Source organism: Aedes aegypti, chromosome 2, assembly GCF_002204515.2.
Source record: "Aedes aegypti strain LVP_AGWG chromosome 2, AaegL5.0 Primary Assembly, whole genome shotgun sequence".
NCBI classification, from domain to species: Eukaryota; Metazoa; Arthropoda; class Insecta; order Diptera; family Culicidae; genus Aedes; species Aedes aegypti.
In genome coordinates this window covers 431876409-431896951 of record NC_035108.1, presented here as the reverse complement: position 1 = coordinate 431896951, position 20543 = coordinate 431876409, and the positions used below count along the sequence as shown (strand labels likewise).

General features: G+C 37.4%; 1 protein-coding gene across 2 annotated transcripts in view; it reads left to right on the top strand.

The window, feature by feature from the left end:
* The first annotated feature begins 184 nt into the window (after positions 1-184).
* The window catches only part of LOC5569881 (cell death abnormality protein 1), a 36777-nt gene continuing 16418 nt past the window's right edge, over positions 185-20543 (top strand). The window contains exons 1-2 of one of the 2 annotated variants that reach the window (XM_021847769.1): positions 185-390; positions 17814-18516. In XM_021847769.1, coding sequence (XP_021703461.1) covers positions 18425-18516 — 92 coding nt within the window. In that variant the 5' untranslated portion in view covers positions 185-390; positions 17814-18424. The remainder of the gene's footprint in view (positions 391-17813; positions 18517-20543) is intronic. The other variant, XM_021847770.1, reaches the window with a different exon arrangement.

The following is a 20543-nucleotide window of genomic DNA, read 5'->3' as shown; positions in this document are numbered from 1 at the left end:
GTATGGCGAAATAGGGAACCACTATAGCCATAACTGGTACACTTACCCTAGTTTCCATGCTGTGTGCAAGCCTTCATCATATTATCGACAGCAATAAAACAAACAACACGCCAATTTAAGATGGGAAAGAAGAAAAGAACTTACGGGGGCAAGCCGAAACACCAACTCTCATCTTTCACCATCCAGCTAGTTAGTAGTAGAGAGAGAGCAGCGCGCGCAGCAATTAGTCAGAGCTGCATATGAACTCCATAGCGAGTCAGCGATAGACCGTCTAAGAAGCCAAAAGTTACGACATCTGTGCGAGTGAACCTTCTTTTTCGAAATCGAAATCGTAAAGCGGGGTGAGAATTTATTCGGTTTATGTTACGACCGAGCAAGACGACGAAAAGTGTAAGTAGACATTAAGATTAAACTTAATCGTTATGAGTGAAAACAAGCAGCATGGATGGAAAGCGGAACGAATCAAACCGCTTATTTTTGGGTGAGAATAGAGGGTTTTGATTAGAAGAACATGATGTTGTTGAATGGAAAGGTCACGCGAATGGATAATAGCGATGAGGCAATTGGAATTCTGATGAAGGGTTTCAATCGTGTTACTGTGTCATGGAGGGTTTTCTTTCAATTTTAAATGATAAGTGGTTTTGAAGTTTCTGTTGCTTTATTTAAAATTAAGCAGCCGAACACTTATTTTTTTTCTTTGAATTCGGGTTGTGTCCTTTTCGGCAGACCCAAAACTTCTTATGTGGGCTAGTTGATTGACAGAATGGTCTAACACACACATAGTCTCGGGTTGGGTGGATTGGCATATACGCTGGAGATTGCTTTGTAAATTTACATTGTATATCCCTACTTACAGAAACTTGTTTTTATTTTATACAAACTTTGTATTGCAAATTGCAATAGAAGTCAATTACCGTTTCTCATACCAATATCCGAAGTGAGTGCCATTTTAGCATGTATACCAGTGGCGCGGGAAGTGAGTAGGACATGTAGGACATGTACTACGCACAAAAACACCTGGGTAGGACAGTCAAAGGATTGTCCTACCCACAATTCAAAAAAAAAAACTTCAGTGCAAAGAAAAAATAACTACACAAATTCACAGAATGTTTGCTGTTCAACCATTTGTTATCTAAAAATATATGAGGAAATTAGAACAACCTCACTGGTTGTAAAGGCAAGCTTTTTGGCCTATTTTTGTCAAATTTGTTTAATAAAATTGGCATAAAAAGGATATACATATAAAAGATATAAATATTTTTCGATATGAATGATAACAAAACTTGATTCATTGAAAGATACAAACGACAGGATTTGTAGTAGGTTTATTTACAGAGACTTTGTCTCTATTTCAGTGCAAGTTTCTAAAAAGTTTATATTTTTAATTTTTTTAGTCAAAAAGCATTTTTATTCCTTATTTTGCTTGTATTGGGTCCTGATGCATAATTGTACAAGCTCCAAATGAACCTTAAGAGAATATAATGGGTTCAAGAGCCTCCCCAAGTAACATTTCCACAGCAATTTGGCATTCTTGTGGATTTATTAATGTTTTATGACAGTTACGTGAATGCTATGATAGCTAGAGGTGACATTTAACGTTGCTAGAAGATGATATTTTGTAAGTAAGCTCCTAGTTGTTTTCAAAACCTTTTTGAGATAAACCATAAAGTTAAAACTTTCTGACTTCAAAACCAGCTTTATTGCAGCATATAATACCTCATTTAAACTGCTAGTGGCGACTGAATGACACTTATTTGTGACGGCTATGACAAAAGATTGATATAATACACGTTGTTGTCATAAAAGCTGCTTTAAAACTGACTGACTTGCACTTGAATCTTGATAACTTCCCAAGGAACAATTGGTAGCTTTTAAGATACTTACGTGTTTAATACAAGCTGCATAGCAGCAACCATTGCTGAACAAATTTTTAGTTGAATCATTAATTGAATAATATTAATTTCCGCTTATAAAAAAGCTGTTATTCCACTTGCAGTTTGTGTTTTGAATAAGAGATGAATAAACCTCCGAAAATGCAAATATAGTAGCTTTTATTCTACAACACATAAGAAGTTTAACAATTGACTGATTAAAAGCTTCTATAGGTTGTAGCTATCATTTTAGTAGCATATTGAACATTTGATTAACAACAAATCGTACAAAAGTTTCAGTGTCTAATACTTAAAATGTTGACCAGCATGATTAGTAAAACTTATAAACAATGTGAATAACAGTATATGAGTATGCTCTTATTCAAGCAAAACATATTATGTCTTTTTATGTTATTTTCAAATGTTACAAATGTTTTTCAAATCAAATCCAAGACGTGTATGCGATAGATGGATTAACGTAATGGACGTAATAGCGACATAATGGATCAACGAGGATAAAGTTCGAATCACATTGGATTAAAAATATCAAAATTTAAATTTTCCAAATGTAGTGATCATCACCTGCGACGTTATTGATATCGGAAAAAGTTACTAATCATAACATTTTTAATGATAATCGAAGTATAAATTCTAATTTAACAATAGTTACATGAAAGTGGTTACCCAACTTACAGTCAAGTGTCACAAATAAACATACATAGTTAATTATTGTTGAATAATGGTGACAGCTGAAAAAATGCCCTACACAGAGCTGATTAGATGGTTTTAAGATCCAAATTTAAGTCAATGTTCAACATTTTTCATTGGAATGAATAATAGTAGAATCAACACTTATTAAACTTCTCCAAAGAATCTCTGCCGACTTGTCAAGATTGTATTACTAATGAGTTGAACAAGTCATTTTTCCTTCTATTAAAGAGCCAATATTCCACCAAACAAATATAATTGTGTAAGCAGATGTACAGGAGACGAACTAACGTTTTGGTTGCTTCGCACTTCAGCTGTTTCCATGTTTAACATGAACATGATTTAAAGCTGAATAGGTATTTTATAAAATCCTAATACAACATAGATATATCATCCGAGCAGGTCATCCAAAGAAGTCCAAAATAACGATTACTAAACACATTGTTCAGCAACAAAGAAGCCTTACAAAATAGGTCACACCATAGCCAAATATACGAAAAGTTGACAAAATATCTAAAAATTGCGTTGTATTCCTAATGTATTGCAATGTTCAACTTACTAATATTATTATTATTTATCTTCATTTGAATGGCTTTTCGCCCTTGGCGAATTCGCCACCAACTTACTAATATATAAAAACATGTTGGATACAATAATAACTGATGCTTTCTCAATACAATATTTAAAATGTTTAGAATGTTTGCTGTTTAGAAAATATTTTGAATCAGTCTTCTGACATAGGATTATTGATTGAAATTCGAAGGGTTTAAAAAGCGGAACCTTTCAATTAGAATCCTTTCCTGTGATCAAGTTAGGAATGACAACTGTAAAAAAACGAATACTTTATCACTTCTCGATAGTGACAAAGTAACACGACATGCACTATACAAAGGACACGGGATATACTACAATAGATCAAATATTGGTCGCAGTGGTATATGTTCCGAACAGAAAAAAAAAATTGATTGAAATATATTTTATATTTGTAGAATGTTTAGTAGATGGAAAAAGTACGACAAATAATTAAAATATTAACCTAGTAGAAATATTATACATTTAATAAATGAATTTTAGTATAGTTAGATGAACAATTCAATTAAAGTTTTAACAAGTTAAAACTTATTATGAAATTCGATTAATCATTTCAGACTGCTTTTACTTTGTGAATAAACTTTATTTTTGACCAGCATTGAAATAAATTTTCTCACTGTGCGCTATAAATAGCCGACTGAGTTCAGCTCGCATCAGTACTGAACAGCAGCAGAAGTAATGCGTTTATTCAGTTGTTGATCAGCATAGCACGTGTTGATTAGTTATTGTTGAATAGAAGCTCAAGCATGATCAATAATCAGCTACAAGAGGTTTATATTGAGCACTGGAAGGCTGATATATGAATTCAAGGATGGCGCAGATGGCAAGATATACCGCTGACGATGGGAAGGTCTCGAGTTTGAATCCAGTATCCAGGTAATTATTAAACGTGGTTATTAATTCATGGTAAAAGTATTACACTGCATTTGAAGTACAGTGTTAAGCGATTTTTAGTCATTTATTTGTTTTTAGTTAATTTTGTGGCAGTTGAATAAAAGCTGAGATAAATGCTTATGAAGCGATTTTGAAGTTGTAGAATAAAGTCAATATACAACGACACGCTTTATAACTTCTCCAAATTTGTGTGAACAACGCCTGAACAAAGGCTTCACTTGGAAATAATTAAAATGTTGTTCATCATGATTCTGAATTATACAGCAATAATGTAGTTTGTTAAACTAGCGTTGTTAAATCATCAATCCTTATTAAGCTTAGTGAAACCTGAATAAACATCATTACAATATATGATTACAGTCACTACATGATAAGAAGCTTAATAATTTCGCCAGATTTGCTTGAACAATGTGTGCGTAGCAGCTGCAAAGTAATATAATAAAGCAACTATTCAGTATGTAGCTGTGAAAAATTGCTTAATAAATGATTATAAAATAGGCAAATGTTTCTTGGGTTACCTAATTTACACCTCTTAAATCAATATTTGGGCTCTTCTGCATCTGCATCTGCATTGCGAATGCATTGCGGATGCATCGCGATGCATTGTGAATACTTATTCCTGTCGGAAAAACGACAAAGTAATGTCCGTTTTCATTGTTTTCTGGGTTTTATTCTTCATAATAGCATACCCAAACTGCAAATTTTGTTGAATGCTGCTTGGCCTCCATAAAAAGCGAAAAAAAGCTGAATCATCTCCAATCAGCATTTGTTGAGACAATTTTACATCCACAAATTCCAAAGCATAACAGTTTTCCCTTATTTGTGTATTCATGATGACAAAACAGCATTTGTCGATGGCAATCAATCAATTATGGTTCCGCCATATTAATTTCACTGCGGTTACCACAATTTCATTTTTTCAAACCATATTATCTCCATGAATTCGCTCATTAGAAGCTATGATTTGATGATTAAACTGACTGAATATAATTTAAAGCACAATTACTGCCCAATCAAACTAAGAAATGTTCAATTCTTTACCTGGGGGTTTATTTTAGCAAATGCTAAATAACTACAAATATGCCACTTTCAGGGGGGCACGGGCAAATTTACTTCTATCTCATCACATTTCACAGTAAATCTCACGCGGCACTAAAGATTTGGGCACTATGTTCAAATAAATCACTTAAAATAAAAGCACTACGAAATAAACTATCACAGCCGTGTTTTCAATCTTATTTTGTTTTGTTTACGTTGGAATAAATCCGGCAAGATCGACGTTATGATAAAATCATTTTCAAGATGAAGCGACATTCATCTAGAACAGGTGGCCTCAAATTAGCTACCATAAATGCTATTTTGCTTTATTCGTGTGACATAATTATACACTTCATAGCCTCTTTCAGAGTGGGCCAACTAGTCATGTTCTAATCTACAAGAGGTTTTGGGGGATGCGATGAAGACAACAGTGCCTTGACCATGGTTTTATGGGCGTTTATTTATAGCACCCTGGAAGTAATTCGTAAAACTAAAATTGTTACTTGGGTCTTCAAGAAATTTGCCTCCGATTCCACGAGGAAAAGCTTCAGGAATTATCATAGTGATTTTATTTGAAATACTTTCTCCTACAGGGTTTTTTTAAGAAATTCTTGCAAAGATTTCTGTACCAATTCTCCCATTAACTCTTCCAGCGATATTTTAAAGGATGCTTAGAAGTATTTCTACAAAATTCGCTCCAAAAATCTTTGAAAAATCTAAAGCTACTACTTTCAGTCATTTCCTCATTAAAAATTTGTTTTTCAAACTATCTTAGAATTTCCTCCAGATATTTTTCACAACTCCTTAAAACAAATTCTCCAGTTGTTATACATGGAGATTTAAAAAAAAACTTCAACAAAATTTCTTCCGAAGAAATTTACAAAGGTTTATTTCAGAGAGTTCAGATAAAATAGTTTAAGAGTTTTTTTTACAAGAATCCCTACAAGAATTTCTTCAAATGTTTATGTGAATTCCAACAAACATCCATCCTCCCAGAAATTCAAAATTCTTTGAGGAATTCTTCGGACAAATCTATTGTGTCAAGGGATTTTTTCAGCATTTCATCCAAGTATGACTCCTGCAGTTTTACATAACATTACTTAAAAAGTATCTCAAAAAATTCCCATGTAATCTTCAAAAATTTATCACCACTAGTTTATACTACAGATTTTTTCCAGTAAATCCTCCGATCATTCCGACACAAATTTTTACAGAGATTTTTTCCAATGTTTTTCGAGAAATTTCTTCAGAAATTATGCGGAATACAATCCAGAAATTCGATTGATTATTTTAGTTATCTTTGCAAATTATCAAGGATTCTTTTAAAAACATCCTCAAAAGAGTGACTTAAAAATTTACCCTAGTTTTATCAACGGGTACTCTAGAATTTACTTTGGAAATACCTTACGGATTTATTTTCAAGAAAAAAAATCTTGGCATTTCCCTGGAGACATTCATGGAAGAATTTCGGATTTTCTTTTTACTTGAGACATATTTGAGAAAATCTCAACGAACAACTTGAGGAATCTCTGTAAAAATCTTAGAAGGAAACTTTGGATCAATTGCTGAAGGTGTCTTTAGAGAAATCCCTCGTTAAAATCATTTTAAATTATTGATTGAATTTATAGGGTGTTTTGGCCGGGAGCCTTAAAAAATGTCCCAGGGAAAAATTTCTCAAAGAATTTTTGACGGAATTCAGATGGTTTCATAAACAATCTTTGAAGAAATTCCATTTCTGTGGTTTTTCTTGGAAAAATTCAGGTTGAATTTGAGATATTCTTAAAAAGTCTTGAAGGAATTCCTTTGGAAGTAATCACTAAATGAACTTCTTTAGAAATTTCCGATGCAATATCTGAACATTTGGGCAAACACTTGAATAAATTTCTGATAAAATTCCTGGAGAGCCTCTAAATATAGTAACTTTTAATTTCTAGTCCAGGGTTAAAATTGTTCTTTGATTCACTGTGCACAAAATATTTGCGAACCTTTGTCCTACCCATGGTTTCGAACGTGGCCGCGCCTCTGATGTATACAATCATACGTAATTAGATGAAACACCAGAATGTCTGATCTTCAAACTATTAAGATATTTATGTCGATAAATGGAATTTGTTAGTAGGTAAAAAAACGAAATCGACTCCGTAATGCCTTATAGCGCTGTATAAACACAGTTAATTTTGTGACTTTTTCATATGACTGTATGTGCTTCCAAAACAGCTTCCGGTGTAAACATATTTCGTTAAGTAGATGAAAAAACCGAATTTAGTACTATACCATTTAATTCCACTAGAGTTTGTATCCTTTGACAGATACGCGTATTTCGACCTCAACTGTAAGGCCGTCTTCGGTGTCGTGTACTAGACTCGACTAGTCACGGGGGCTGGAGTTGAATCGTTTTAGAAAATTGGATGGAGAATGAGCAAAAATAGGTCAACGTACTTGTAAAACGAATTGAAATATATTCTTATGTAGCATGCGCTGTTGCACGCAAGCCCCTCGTGCGAGTATGCTCATTCTGGAGTTTGACATTGAATAGTGTTTGGCAGACGTTTGACGTTCAGTTCATTAAAAGGAAAACATAAAATTAAAATCATCGGAAGGTTGAAAAAGATTTATTGTAAGATAAAATTAGTTTATTATACCCTAAATATTCTAAAAATAATGGAACTTACAGGCCAATAGCCAATATGAACTTTAGGGCTAAATTAGACATAAAACTATAATTTGTTGATAATAAATCTTCGAGCTGTTTAGTAGAATACCTATAATTAGATGAAAAAAACGAATTTAGAACTATACCATTTCATTCCACTAGAGTTTGTATCCTTTGACAGATACGCGTATTTCGACCCCAACTGTAAGGCCGTCTTCAGTGTCGTGTACTAGACTCGACTTGAAGAAAACCATCATCGCTTTGTTTGACCAACGTAGACCTTGCTGCAGTGAGAACAACTAATTTTGTAAACATCCACCTTGTTTAGTGTTTTTACCGGATCCTTGGTAGACCTAACGAAGTCTTAAGTTGGTTGTCTCTGCTAGAAAACACCAAATCGAGTCCGGAATTCCTTAGCTTTGGACGGAGCTGTAAAACCAAATGAGGGCTACTTAGCTTTAACAACTGTGGAAAATCTAATCTGCCCATGCACGGAGAAAATGAAGCACTCAAAAGTGAGTTCATTCCACTCAAGTCGGGGGGTTCGTGCTTTAACCTAATCTTGAGTTGATAGGGTAGAAGTTGTTTTCATTTGCAGTCATGCAAAAAAAATACCTACTGGCTAAGTTCTTTTCACTCAACCGGCAGATCAAAGAATTCAACTTCCAGTACTATGCCACTTACTCAAATTTGAGGTAATGCACAAGGATTCGGTTTTTGGGTTGTTTTGCTCTTCGCTCTTTGACAACAATAGAAGGAGCGAATGAAATAGGAACAGAAAAATAACTCAAAAATAAGTTAAAATATACTCAAATATGAGTTTTCCGTTTCTTCCGTGTGGGGCTCTGCACAAAAATCAATCCCTCCATGAAATCAGTAAACAACAAGCCAGTAAACGTCTAAATCTCATACATAACTGCAAATTTGACACTTTCGACATTTATGACAATTTAGAGTAACAACGTGACAATGATAAACACATTCTATCAACTTACTGAAATTTGTAAGCTTGTTCTGGAAAATAAATAACAAGTTGATCTGTCACATTGGTAATTGTAACCGCATAACAATCACATTGAAATTATAAAAATTTAGAAATAAATTAGAATCTAGAAATAAATTTGTATCAGAATTATTTTCTGGCTATTCAACCAATAAGCGATATTATCTGTTCAAAATTTCAGCACCAAATAGCACTTTTGTGTTCTTGGTAATTCTTAGATATTTTGGTTTCTTCCCATACTGCCATAGAATACACAAGTGGTATTCTATTTACTCAATGCTTATTTTTGTTCAATGTTACAAATATGCAGTTCTTCTTCTTCTTCCTACTGGGACAGAGCCGGCTTCTCAGCTTAATGTTCTTATGATCACTTCCACAGTTATTAACTGAGAGCTTTCTTTGCCAAAGTTGCCATTTTCGCATTCGTATATCGTGTGGCAGGCACGATGATACTCTATGCCCAGGGAAGTCAAGGAAATTTTCTTTACGAAAAGATCCTGGACCGACCGGGAATTGAACCCAGACACCTTCAGCATGACGTTGCTTTGTAGCCACGGACTCTAACCACTCGGCTAAGGAAGGCTGCAGTTATCGGCAGTAATTTAAAAAGTAGGCTTTGGCCTAGTTGGGAAGTAATACCAGAAAGAACATGAAAAGGATAAGATTGATTTATATTTACATAACAAACTGTGATGTTTAGAAATTTTTAGTGATCTAATCCACCAAACATGCAAAATAAGACTTAAACTTGGTTTAAATTGCACGATTAAATTTCGATTAAGGTGAAGATGAATTGAAGCCAAACTTCAAATTTTCAAGAGAACAAATCTGGAGTACCCAAAACCCATTTGTGTTGAAAACTTAATCGACAGGTCACCACCAGCTAGTGACCAATCAATCAAGTTTTCTGCTGAAACGGATGTTTGGTCCTCCAGATTTGTGCTCTTGAAAATTTGATGTTTTTTTTTTTTAAACTTTATTAACGAGATTTTTAGCCCTAGGCTAGTTCATCTCGGGACCAACGGCTTTACTTCCCTTCCGAAGGAAGTCGTCACTACAACTTTTTTTTCAGTGACTATCTCGGGGATGGGATTCGATCCCAGGTCCTTGGCGTGAGAGGCGTGTGGTCTAACCACTACACCAGGTCCGACCCCATTTGAGGTTTGGCTTCGATTCATTTTCACCTTAAATCGATTTTTTTATCATTTTTTTTAAGCATGTTTTGCTTTATTTTTGCTAGAAACAAAAAGTAGGTCGAAGAATCTATAACACGGTTGGAACAAAATCAGTTATTCAAATTAGTTTGAGTTTAAAACATAATTCTACATGGGAATAAATCCATTCTCAAAATCTGGAATCTGAGTCATGATTTTGGGAAAGAAGCGGGCCAGGCGGGCGAAACGGGCCTAGGGTTACCATCCGTCCTGATTTAGCAGGACGTGTCCTGATTTTCAGCTTTTTTAGGCTAAAATTGTCCAACAAATCCGGAGAGTTTTGCAGATTTTTCTGAAAATACATGAAATGTCCTGATTTTCTCAACTGATCAGATGGTATCCCTAAACGGGCCGCATAGGGAAATTTGAATCGTTTTGTCAAAATGCATATGCATTGCAAGCGTATACTTGAATTAGGGCGAATGTAACATGGCCGATTTCTGTTCATAGATTTTCTCTTCTGTAAATTGAGGAGACAAGATTCAAGTTTGTTGGCATGTTTCCATCTTGTCACTTTTATTCGCAGAAGAGAAGATCGATGAAAAAAATCGATCATGTTACATTCGGCCTAATTCAATTAAACGCTTGATTTGATGATTCAAAGATCCTAAAATTTGGAAAATGCAAATGTTTTTTTATGTTTTTTTTCAATGTATGGCTGCATTGGCGTAGACAAAGGGGGGCACGTGCCCCCCCAAACTCCAAATCAAAAAATCGTGCACAGAAAATGCATTATTGGCGCCAAAAGAATTATAAAACTTTTTAATTAGTCCGTTTCGGTGCCAGAAGTTACACTATTGGCGCCAGAAAAAAATTATGAAAATTTGTAATGAGTCCGTTTTGATACCAGAAGTTACACTATTGGCGCCAAAAAAATTATAAAAATTTTTAATGAGTCCGTTTTGGTGCTAGAAGTTACACTATTGGCGCCAGAAAAATTATAAAAATCATAAATGAGTTCGTTTTGGTACCAGAAGTTACACAAAGGACTGTTCATTTAAGAAAGTGGACACCTAAATATTAACATTTTGGTGTGAAAATTCCATAAAAACAAATAAAATTTTGTTTCAGTGTGTACCCAAGTGTTTATTTTGACAGCAGACAAAAGTTGACATAAAAAAATTATAAATTCCAAGCGATGGGTCGAATTGACATGGCGACTCGCATTTTTTTTCTGCACAAATGGTGTACAGTAAAACTGTCGTTCCGAGATTTGGCTAAAATCGCGAAGTGTCCAAATTGAATTTTTTCAACGCTTTGGCCAAAACGGATATTTCTGACGACGTACGATACATCCCAACAGAAAAATTTGGGAAAAATTATTTGTTATGGCAAGCAATTCGCTCCTGCAATATGAAAATACTACATATTTCACGACGGGTTCAATCAACGGTGAAAATTACAGAACTGAATGCATTAAAAAATGGCTTCTGCCCATCTACTGAAAGCATACCATGCCTCCATTGTTTTTGCCAGACTTAGCATCGGCTCACTATGCTTCAGCTACTTTGGAGATGCTCAAGAAGGAAAAAGTCGAATTTGTAGAAAAATGATCGAATCCATCAAATTGCTCAGAACTACGCCCCATTGAAACATATTGGGCAATAATCAAACTACATCTTAAGAAGGATGGAAGAGAAGCAAGCTCCATCGATTTTTTCAAGAAAATGTGGTCAGCAGTTCAAAAAGCAGTTCGAAAAGTTCCGAAAAAAGTTGTGCAGAATTTTATGGGAGGTATCAAAAGAAAAGTAAGAGAATTCTCCAGCAATGCTCAATAAATGTTCAAATTTATGTGAATTTGATCGAAATTACGTAGATTTCCATGTATTTTAGGTAAACTCATGAATTTGTTCGAAAATAAACAGTTTACTGTAAAAAACACGTGTCCACTTTCTTAAATGAACAGTCCTTATTGGCGCCAAAGTACTCTTACTCAAATACACATTTTTTAAAAACCAACCAGGCTGCATTGGCGTAGACAAAGGGGGGCACGAAGAATCTATAACACGGTTGGAACAAAATCAGTTAAAATAACGAAGTATATTCAAAATTTGTTTGAGTTTTTAAACATAATTCTACATGGGAATAAATCCATTCTCAAAATCTGGAATCTGACTCATGATTTTGGGAATGAATCGGGCCAGGCGGGCGGAGCGGGCCGCATAGAGAAATTTGAATCGTTTTGTCAAAATGCATATGCATTGCAAGCGTGTACTTGAATTAGGGCGAATGTAACATGGCCGATTTCTTTTCATAGATTTTCTCTTCTGTAAATTGAGGAGACAAGATTCAAGTTTGTTGGCATGTTTCCATCTTGTCACTTTTATTCGCAGAAGAGAAGATCGATGAAAAAAATCGATCATGTTACATTCGGCCTAATTCAATTAAACGCTTGATTTGATGATTCAAAGATCCTAAAATTTGGAAAATGCAAATGTTTTTTTTATGTTTTTCAAAACAAAAAGTGGTTTAGATTTACAAAACCCCACTTATCAATTTTAATTTCTTCTGCATTAACCGTCTTTTTCCCATGGTAGCATATCATCCATCGATAGTAAAATTATTACGATTATCTTATTAATTAACATGCTCATTCATCTTACAAGACATCGATATAAGTAATGGTCAAATTTTCGACAAATAATCAACAAATAATTTATTTTTATTCCATTTTTTCTAAAATGGTTTTAATAATTTTGCTTATTTGAAACAACTATTACCCAACCACTTATTTATTTTGAAAACGCCATTTTGACAGTTGAAATGTTGCCCAAAACAGTGGGAAAGGGTTGAAAAATTTTATTGTTTTTGTTTCGAAGGAAATATTCCTTATGATTTGCAGAAAATTTTTAATGTCAATTTAGATGTTTTGATTTTGTTTTTAATTTTTCAATGTTTACAATTATATTTTGTCTATAATTATAAACATTGAGAAATAATTAATTTTGAAAGAACTAGATTAAGAATCAAAATCGAATCCAGATTTTTTTTACATGATTCTTAAAATGTTTATATTTATTAGCTTTGAGTCAGTTACTTCTAAGTTACATTTACAACATTTTTTGAACAACAATTTCAACAGATGATCCCAAAACATTTAAACAAGAACCACGCAATTGATAATGTCCAATACTGCCCATACTCGTTGGGTGATGCCTACAGGATCGTTATGGCGATGACAAGAGGTGCAATGGCTCCTACAGAGCAATCTACAGAGATGCTGGAGGGGATCATCGAGGGGCTCTTTCCGCTCCACAACCCTAGCCTATGGCCTCCTTTCGTAGGACAGCCGGGGATTGGGGCTGGCGATGAGGATAGGGTAACCGATGAGGAACTAGTAGGGATTGCAAAATCCCTAAGCATGGGGAAGGCACCAGGTCCGGACGGAGTTCCAAACCTGGCCCTCAAAGTCGCAATCTTGGAGGCTCCCGGTATGTTCAGATCTGTTATGCAGATATGCCTGGACGAGGGAGTATTTCCAGATGCGTGGAAGAGGCAGAGCCTGGTACTATTGCCAAAGGCGGGGAAACCACCTGGTGACCCGTCGGCGTATAGACCAATATGCTTGATTGACACGGCGGGGAAGGTGCTCGAGAATATCATCCTCAACAGACTGTTGAGGCACACTGAGAGTGTAAATGGTCTCTCAAGCAACCAGTTCGGCTTCCGGAAAGGGAAGTCCACCGTAGACGCTATTCTGACGGTTAAGAAAACCGCTGAGATAGCACTCCAGCGTAAGAAGAGGGGGATTCGCTACTGCGCAGTAGTGACTCTGGATGTAAGGAACGCATTTAATAGTGCCAGTTGGGCGGCTATTGCTGATGCGCTTCTGCGTCTGGGGATACCCGAGTACCTGTACAAGATTCTCGGAAGTTACTTCCAGAATCGGGTATTAGTCTATGACACAGAGGTGGGTCGGAAGTGCTTTCACATAACCTCAGGAATCCCGCAAGGTTCCATCCTGGGTCTGGTGTTATGGAATGTCATGTACGACGAGGTCTACGGTGAATCGATCGAAAAAGTGGAATTGACTGCAGCCCACTCGATCGCAATTGTGGAGGAGTGGATGAGCTCCAGGAAACTGGAATTGGCTCACCACAAAACTGAGGCTGTTGTTGTCAACAACTGATAGTCGGTGCAGCAAGCGGTGATCAGTGTAGGCCACTGCACGATCACTTCGAAGCGTTCCGTCAAACACTTGGGGGTGATGATCGACGATAAGCTTACCTTCGGTAGCCACGTTGATTATGCCTGCAAGCAGTGCTGGGAATGGTAATAGTAGTAGGCTTGAATTTCGCGAAAATCACGTGGCTCTCTCACTACAGTAGTTTAAAATCGTGAATCTCATCAAGTAGCCTATATTGGGTACATGAATTTCTCTAAATCAGTAGTGTCATTGAAGGCTCCAAATGCGGGAAATGCAGCGGGAAATAGAAACTTTTTCTACAGTAATTTTGGGTTGCCCTTAGCAACGGGTGTTTTGCAATTTTCAAGGCTTTTTGCTTACAGCAGCGATGGGCGTGAGCCTCCACAGCTATTGTGGCACTGTCCCGGATGATGTCCAATAGCTCTGATGTGTACGCCAGTAAGCGTAACCTTCTGGCCAGTGTCGCCTCGTCCATACTGAGGTATGGTGGCACGGCTTTGAGTACCGCTAGCTACCGTAGCAAGCTAGAGAGTACTTATAGGCTAATGTGCCTGAGGGTTGCGAGCGCGTACCGTACCGTGTCACACGATGCACTCTGCGTCATCACCGATATGGTGCCTATTGGTATCCTTATCATGGAAGACATAGAGTACTTCGAAAGGCGCGGCACAAGAGGCATACGCAGGACAGCCAGACTGGCCTCCATGGTCAAATGGCAGCGTGCGTGGGACAGTTCCACCAAGGGAGTGTGGACTCACAGGTTGATTCCGAGGTTAGATATCTGGGTCAATAGGCGCCATGGGGAACTAACATTCCACCTGACACAGGTCCTTTCGGGCCATGGTTGCTTTAGACAGTATCTACACCGTTTCGGTCATGCGGGTTCTCCCGAATGTCCAGTTTGTGCAGGTTTAGAGGAAACGGCGGAACACGTTTTGTTCGTGTGCCCGCGTTTCCGCACAATGCGTGACCGCATGTTTGCCACATGCGGTCGGGACACGACTCCGGACAATTTGATCCAGAGGATGTGTGAAGACGAGTTTTGCTGGAATGCCGTTTCATCGGCTATGACCCACATCGTCTCGGAACTACAAAGGAGGTGGCAAGTGGATTAGAGGAGTGACTAGTGCAGACGCTAAACAACAGGTGGTCCAAGGGTTCGCAGTCGGCTACGTAGGTCATACCGGTGCCCTACGGTCGAAATCGACCCTTACAGCGATGAGGTGGCCGCGGGGAGAACATCCTGGTAGCGCTGCTGTCGTGGCGCCGGCCTACTGGGTTCTTGATACCTGCGGTGCAGCTGGGCGCGGGCGTAGTGGTCGACCCTGCCCGCCTTCAGCGGACAATGGGAGGTGAGGACCACCTGGGAAGCTGGCAAAGTGCCAGCATGCTACCTTGGTGGACCCCCCTAAGCGAGTCATCGATGTTCGTTGCTGCATGACTACGCAGCTAACCTGGAGGATGCGATGTGCAATAGCCCCTCTCCGAAGCAATGCCTTCTTGGTGGTCCCGGAGAGACGAAGGGTTTGGCGGCAATGGAAATGGTTTAGTGGGTCGGGGGTGTAGTCCTGTTTACTGCTTGTATGTAGTCCCCAACCCCACACTACCGGACCTCGGTCCGGAGTCTGTTGAGCAGATTATCCTCCCATTGCTAAGAATAAAAAAAAGTACTGCCCATACTCGCATAACAGTCCCATTTATATAGGAAATCCCATATAATATGGGACTGTTATGCGCGTATGGGCAGAATTCGAGTTATTCACTATTTCTTTTCGAGCATTGGAAGCCCTTACTAAATATGAGCACCACTGAACTATACCATTTAATTCCACTAGGGTTTGTATCCTTTGATAGATACACGTATTTCGACCTCAACTGTAAGGCTGTCTTCAGTGTCGTGTACAAGACTCGAGTCTAGGAAACGACACTGAAAACAGACTTACAGCTGAGGCCGAATTCGCGCAACTGTCTAAGGATACAAAAACTCCAGTGAAAATAAATGGTATAGTACTAAATTCTAGGTTTTTTCAAAGAAATTTCTATACAAACTTTGAAGTTTCAGTTTTGTGCAGTCTCAGTTTTCCTCAAAATAGTATCAAATTTTAGGATGACACTAGGATATTGAGTTTTATTGAGATGAGTGGTGAAGAGTAATTTTTTTAACCACCCCAATGACTCATATATGTAACAGATAAGTAGCACGACTCATTTTTGTCTAAGAAATTCTCAACCCCTTAGTGTCCTAAATAGTTAGAATTCCTTAAAACCGGAAGCCTAGACCTTTTCAAGCAAATACAATAGAGTGTGATTTTTAACACCTTCCAACCAATATAGGAAACCCTTCGATCATACCAATTCATCAACTCGCAAGATAAAACTTCTTAACTTTGCTTCGGCGAAACGAAAAACCCACGAACCAATCCAACGTGTCCAGAATAGTTAAAAATTCTAATCAATTGTGTCACACCCATCATGGTTGTTGAGTTGGTCTGTTACCCGTCGCCTTCCTTTCCATTTTTGGCCCGGCGCGGCGGCGTCATCTACTTTAAACCGAAAATTAATTCCTGAAATATTAAAACGAAACGCTTTTCTCCATCTATTTAATGGCGCTTGGGCAATAATCGTTTACTCATTAATGGGGTGTTCAATGGGTGACGACGATCGCACGCATTCATTGCATTGCTTGAGGAAATATGCTCCATTAGAAGCATTGTTATTGTGCTCCAAAGTATGAGCTTATGGACTGTTCCGTTCTGCGTTTGCCAACCAGTGATCGCGCTTGCTCCATTGCAGACGATGGCCCATTCAAATTTTTGTCTTTGCTTTCGGTTGTGTTCAGTGGCGTGCATGGGATGATTGAGGAAGCTAGCATAAGCTTTTTCAAATGATATTTGATATTTTCCAATACCTTTCAAAACTTTATCTTCACATTCAACATTAGAGGTAGTTCGCCAGGGGCGAAGATTAGAATCGTACAAAAACGCGCTTTACTTTTCACCACCCTAAAAATTAGTTAAAAACTGATTAAAATTGTTGGAATAGTTGAAAAAATCTATTTGTGTCTCCTTCTGATGCATGTCTCATCATAACTTTTAAATGTTTACAGATGAGATTAACTAAATATGTTTTCCTTGTCTTTTAAAATTGACGCTCACACGGTATATGATTGATTGTAGGATACATTTGGTTATATGTGGAATTTTGAGTGTTCTCAGTAGAAAACAATTTTGTTGCTACCTCGGCTTTTGGGAAAAAGTTCGTAGCCGCCGCCGGAACTTCTTCTCTTTTCATAATGAAAATTTCCTAGATTTCCCTGGGCTCAGAGTATCATCGTGCCTGCCACACGATATTCGACTGCGAAAATGGCAACTTTGGCAAAGAAAGCTCTCAGTTAATAACTGTGGAAGTGCTCATTGTATACTATGCTGAGAAGCACGCTTTATCCCAATGAGGACGTAATGCCAAGAAGAAGTAGAAGATGTTGTGATACAATTTGCCTCATAAACCGGCTAAAAGTATTAAATTCAAAAGATATCTTCTGCGAAACGTTATGTACGAACCTTTGCTCCGCATGATTCTACAAACGTTCATACAATGGGAGGTCGAATACATTTTGCATATTAGTGCTCTTATTTACTTCACAAAACCCTAAGTACACTAGTGACTAATTCTTATATTTTTCTTTAATTTCTAGATTATTACACCCATCGCTGTGACAGACGCGGCCACGCGGTCCTCCACCCGACGGCAGTTGAAGTGGTGCATATTGATAACTTTCGACACTACTGCAGTTTGCTCATAAACAAAAGCGTTCCCCGTTGGGCAACATAATCGCTTCTTCCACTTGGCTATGCGATGTATACGACTGGGTGGCCACTGCTGACTGTCTCTCTACTTGTGCTCAGAACGGACATGCTAGTACGTATATACAGAAGTGATTGTGCGTTCTCTCGGCTGTCACTGGAATATTAATCAGCTCCAACGGAAGACGCAGTCCAGGCCGGATCCGCTGCTGCCGATGATCGAGGGATGATCGGACTTGCCGCAGTCAATCCTTCCCCGTCAGTCAATCAGTCAGGAGGCAATCAACGCCCGTGACAGACGCGGTTCAACACCCGTGTGATCAACTAGACGAAGACCACCGCGAGAAAGCAGAACTCACTCCTTCTGTTCCGTTTGAGTGATTGCTGTTGCTGAGCGGACGAGTACTGAAAATAGCGATTGTTGGTGATAGCGAAGAAAATTCAAACAAGTGCATCGCGAGTGATTGTTGTGATTGTTGCGAAAAACAGAAACACAGTGACAATGCTCTATTTAAAGATTATCGCCGTGGGATTGTGCGTGGTGCTCGTGAGGGATGCTGTGGAAGCTGCCGAGCCGTGCTCCAATACTACCGTGTAAATATCTGGCTGGTTGAGTAAATTAATTTAGATAAAAATCACTATGAACGATTTGAAGAAAGATGACGATGCATATAAATATGAGCTTCAACAACATTCATGAGGGCATAATCAAAAATCAAAACCAGTGAAAAATATATCATTCTTAAACGTAATGACTCATGAAATTGTGACGTGCCAGCAGTAACAATTCGGTTAGCATGAAGGTTTTATGAATCACAGTTATCATAGCTATGTGAAGGTTTGACTACACTGAAGTTATTTGCGTTTTTAATTTGGCAAAAGTATAAAACGTTTTAATCGCAACATTGATGAGTAATTTTGCTAGCAAAAGCGTGAAAAGTTGTGATAACAATTTGTTATGTATGAAATTGTTTCTCGAAGTATTGCAAATTTGTGTGTAACTCAACCAGTGAATTATTTTCGATAACGATCGATATCGATTCGTTTTGAATCGATGGCGATCGCCATCGCTGAACAAAGATTTATAAAGTAATAGTAACACTGGTTGATCGGGATGAGATTACTTGTTTCAAGGATCCGTTTAATGAAAGCCTCAATTAAATACTTGGCCACACAGAACTGAAAATTTTAAAATCATGTCAGTTAAAGTTTTAAAAATTCTCATGCCGCATTTTTGTATGATATTTGAAAAATTCCAAGTTTTTTGAGCATAGCTACATTTACATTCATCTTCTACTGGTACTCCAATTATGATTAACCGATTCAATGCTTGGTTATGAATCCAATATGGATTTCCATGAATCTTATCATGTACCGTAATTTGGGGTGACTTTGATCATTTATTTTGTTGTTTTTCAAAAACTCCTTCTGGAAATTCTTTAAAAATTCTTTAAAACAAGAACAGGCACCCACCGTTCTGCCGTTATACGCATAATAGTCCCATATTCCAAAATATGCAATCGAGAAAAACGCGTTTAAAGATTTTAACACATTTATGCCTCGTATTGACCAGGTGTGTGGTAAATTAAATTAAAATCTGTACAATAGTATAAACAATAGCGTGTTTATTGGAGTCAAGAGTTTGTATTATGGAAATAAAGTAAATTTAGCTACGAAATTCTAAATGGGACTGTTATGCCTAGAAATGCGGGTTTTTTTGTGAATTTCTACGCATAACAGTCCCACTGATAGTATTGACCAATTATGTGCTAAGCATACTGCTGTAGATGACCGTTCTTACGTATAGATTGTACCGAATGTAGGGGACGTATATCCTCAAGGCTATGTTGAGGCACCTAATGAAGGCTCAAGTGACATGTGCCAAACGGAGCTACAAGTGGGGAAGTTAAAAAAAATATGATTTTATAGATTGGAATGGAAAGCAAAGTTTTCTATATGTGTGATAATGCAAAAATGAATGAGTTAGTGAAAGAAAGAGTGGATGAGTAAGTTAGAGAGTTTATAAGATCTAATAAATTCCTAAATCGACTTTTCCAGCTGCAGGCTTGACAGAAACTTATCTGCGAATTCAAGGGTTATTCTGCGAAGTAAATATTTAACTCAAAATTCACGACACAAATCTCCACACGATTTGACCTTTCTTTGAACTTTGTTTGCAAAATCAAGATATTTGATACATCGCAAATTAAGTTTTAAAACCACCAACATATTTGCCACTTGTACCGGATGCGGAATAACCCAGTATTTGGCCAGGTCATCCTATTCTTCTATTGACTTGACTTTGACTTCTTCTTGACTTCATCATGTTTGATATGTCGCAATAAAGATCTCAAGACCGCCAATTTAATGGCCACTTCCTCTGGGAACAGGGTATCCAAAACAACCTGACATTTTATCAAGTCATCCAGGAACCTTTGAATTACCCTTCTTTAGCCTTGATTTGTGAATTTATGAAGGTTGATGTTGCTAGCTAGGTTTCAGAACCGACAGTTTAGAGGCCATTTCCCCCAGGGAACCGGGAATTCAGAACAATCCGACATGTGGTCAAGTCATTCAAATACATTTGAAGCACCTGTAGACTTGATTTGCAAATTCATGAA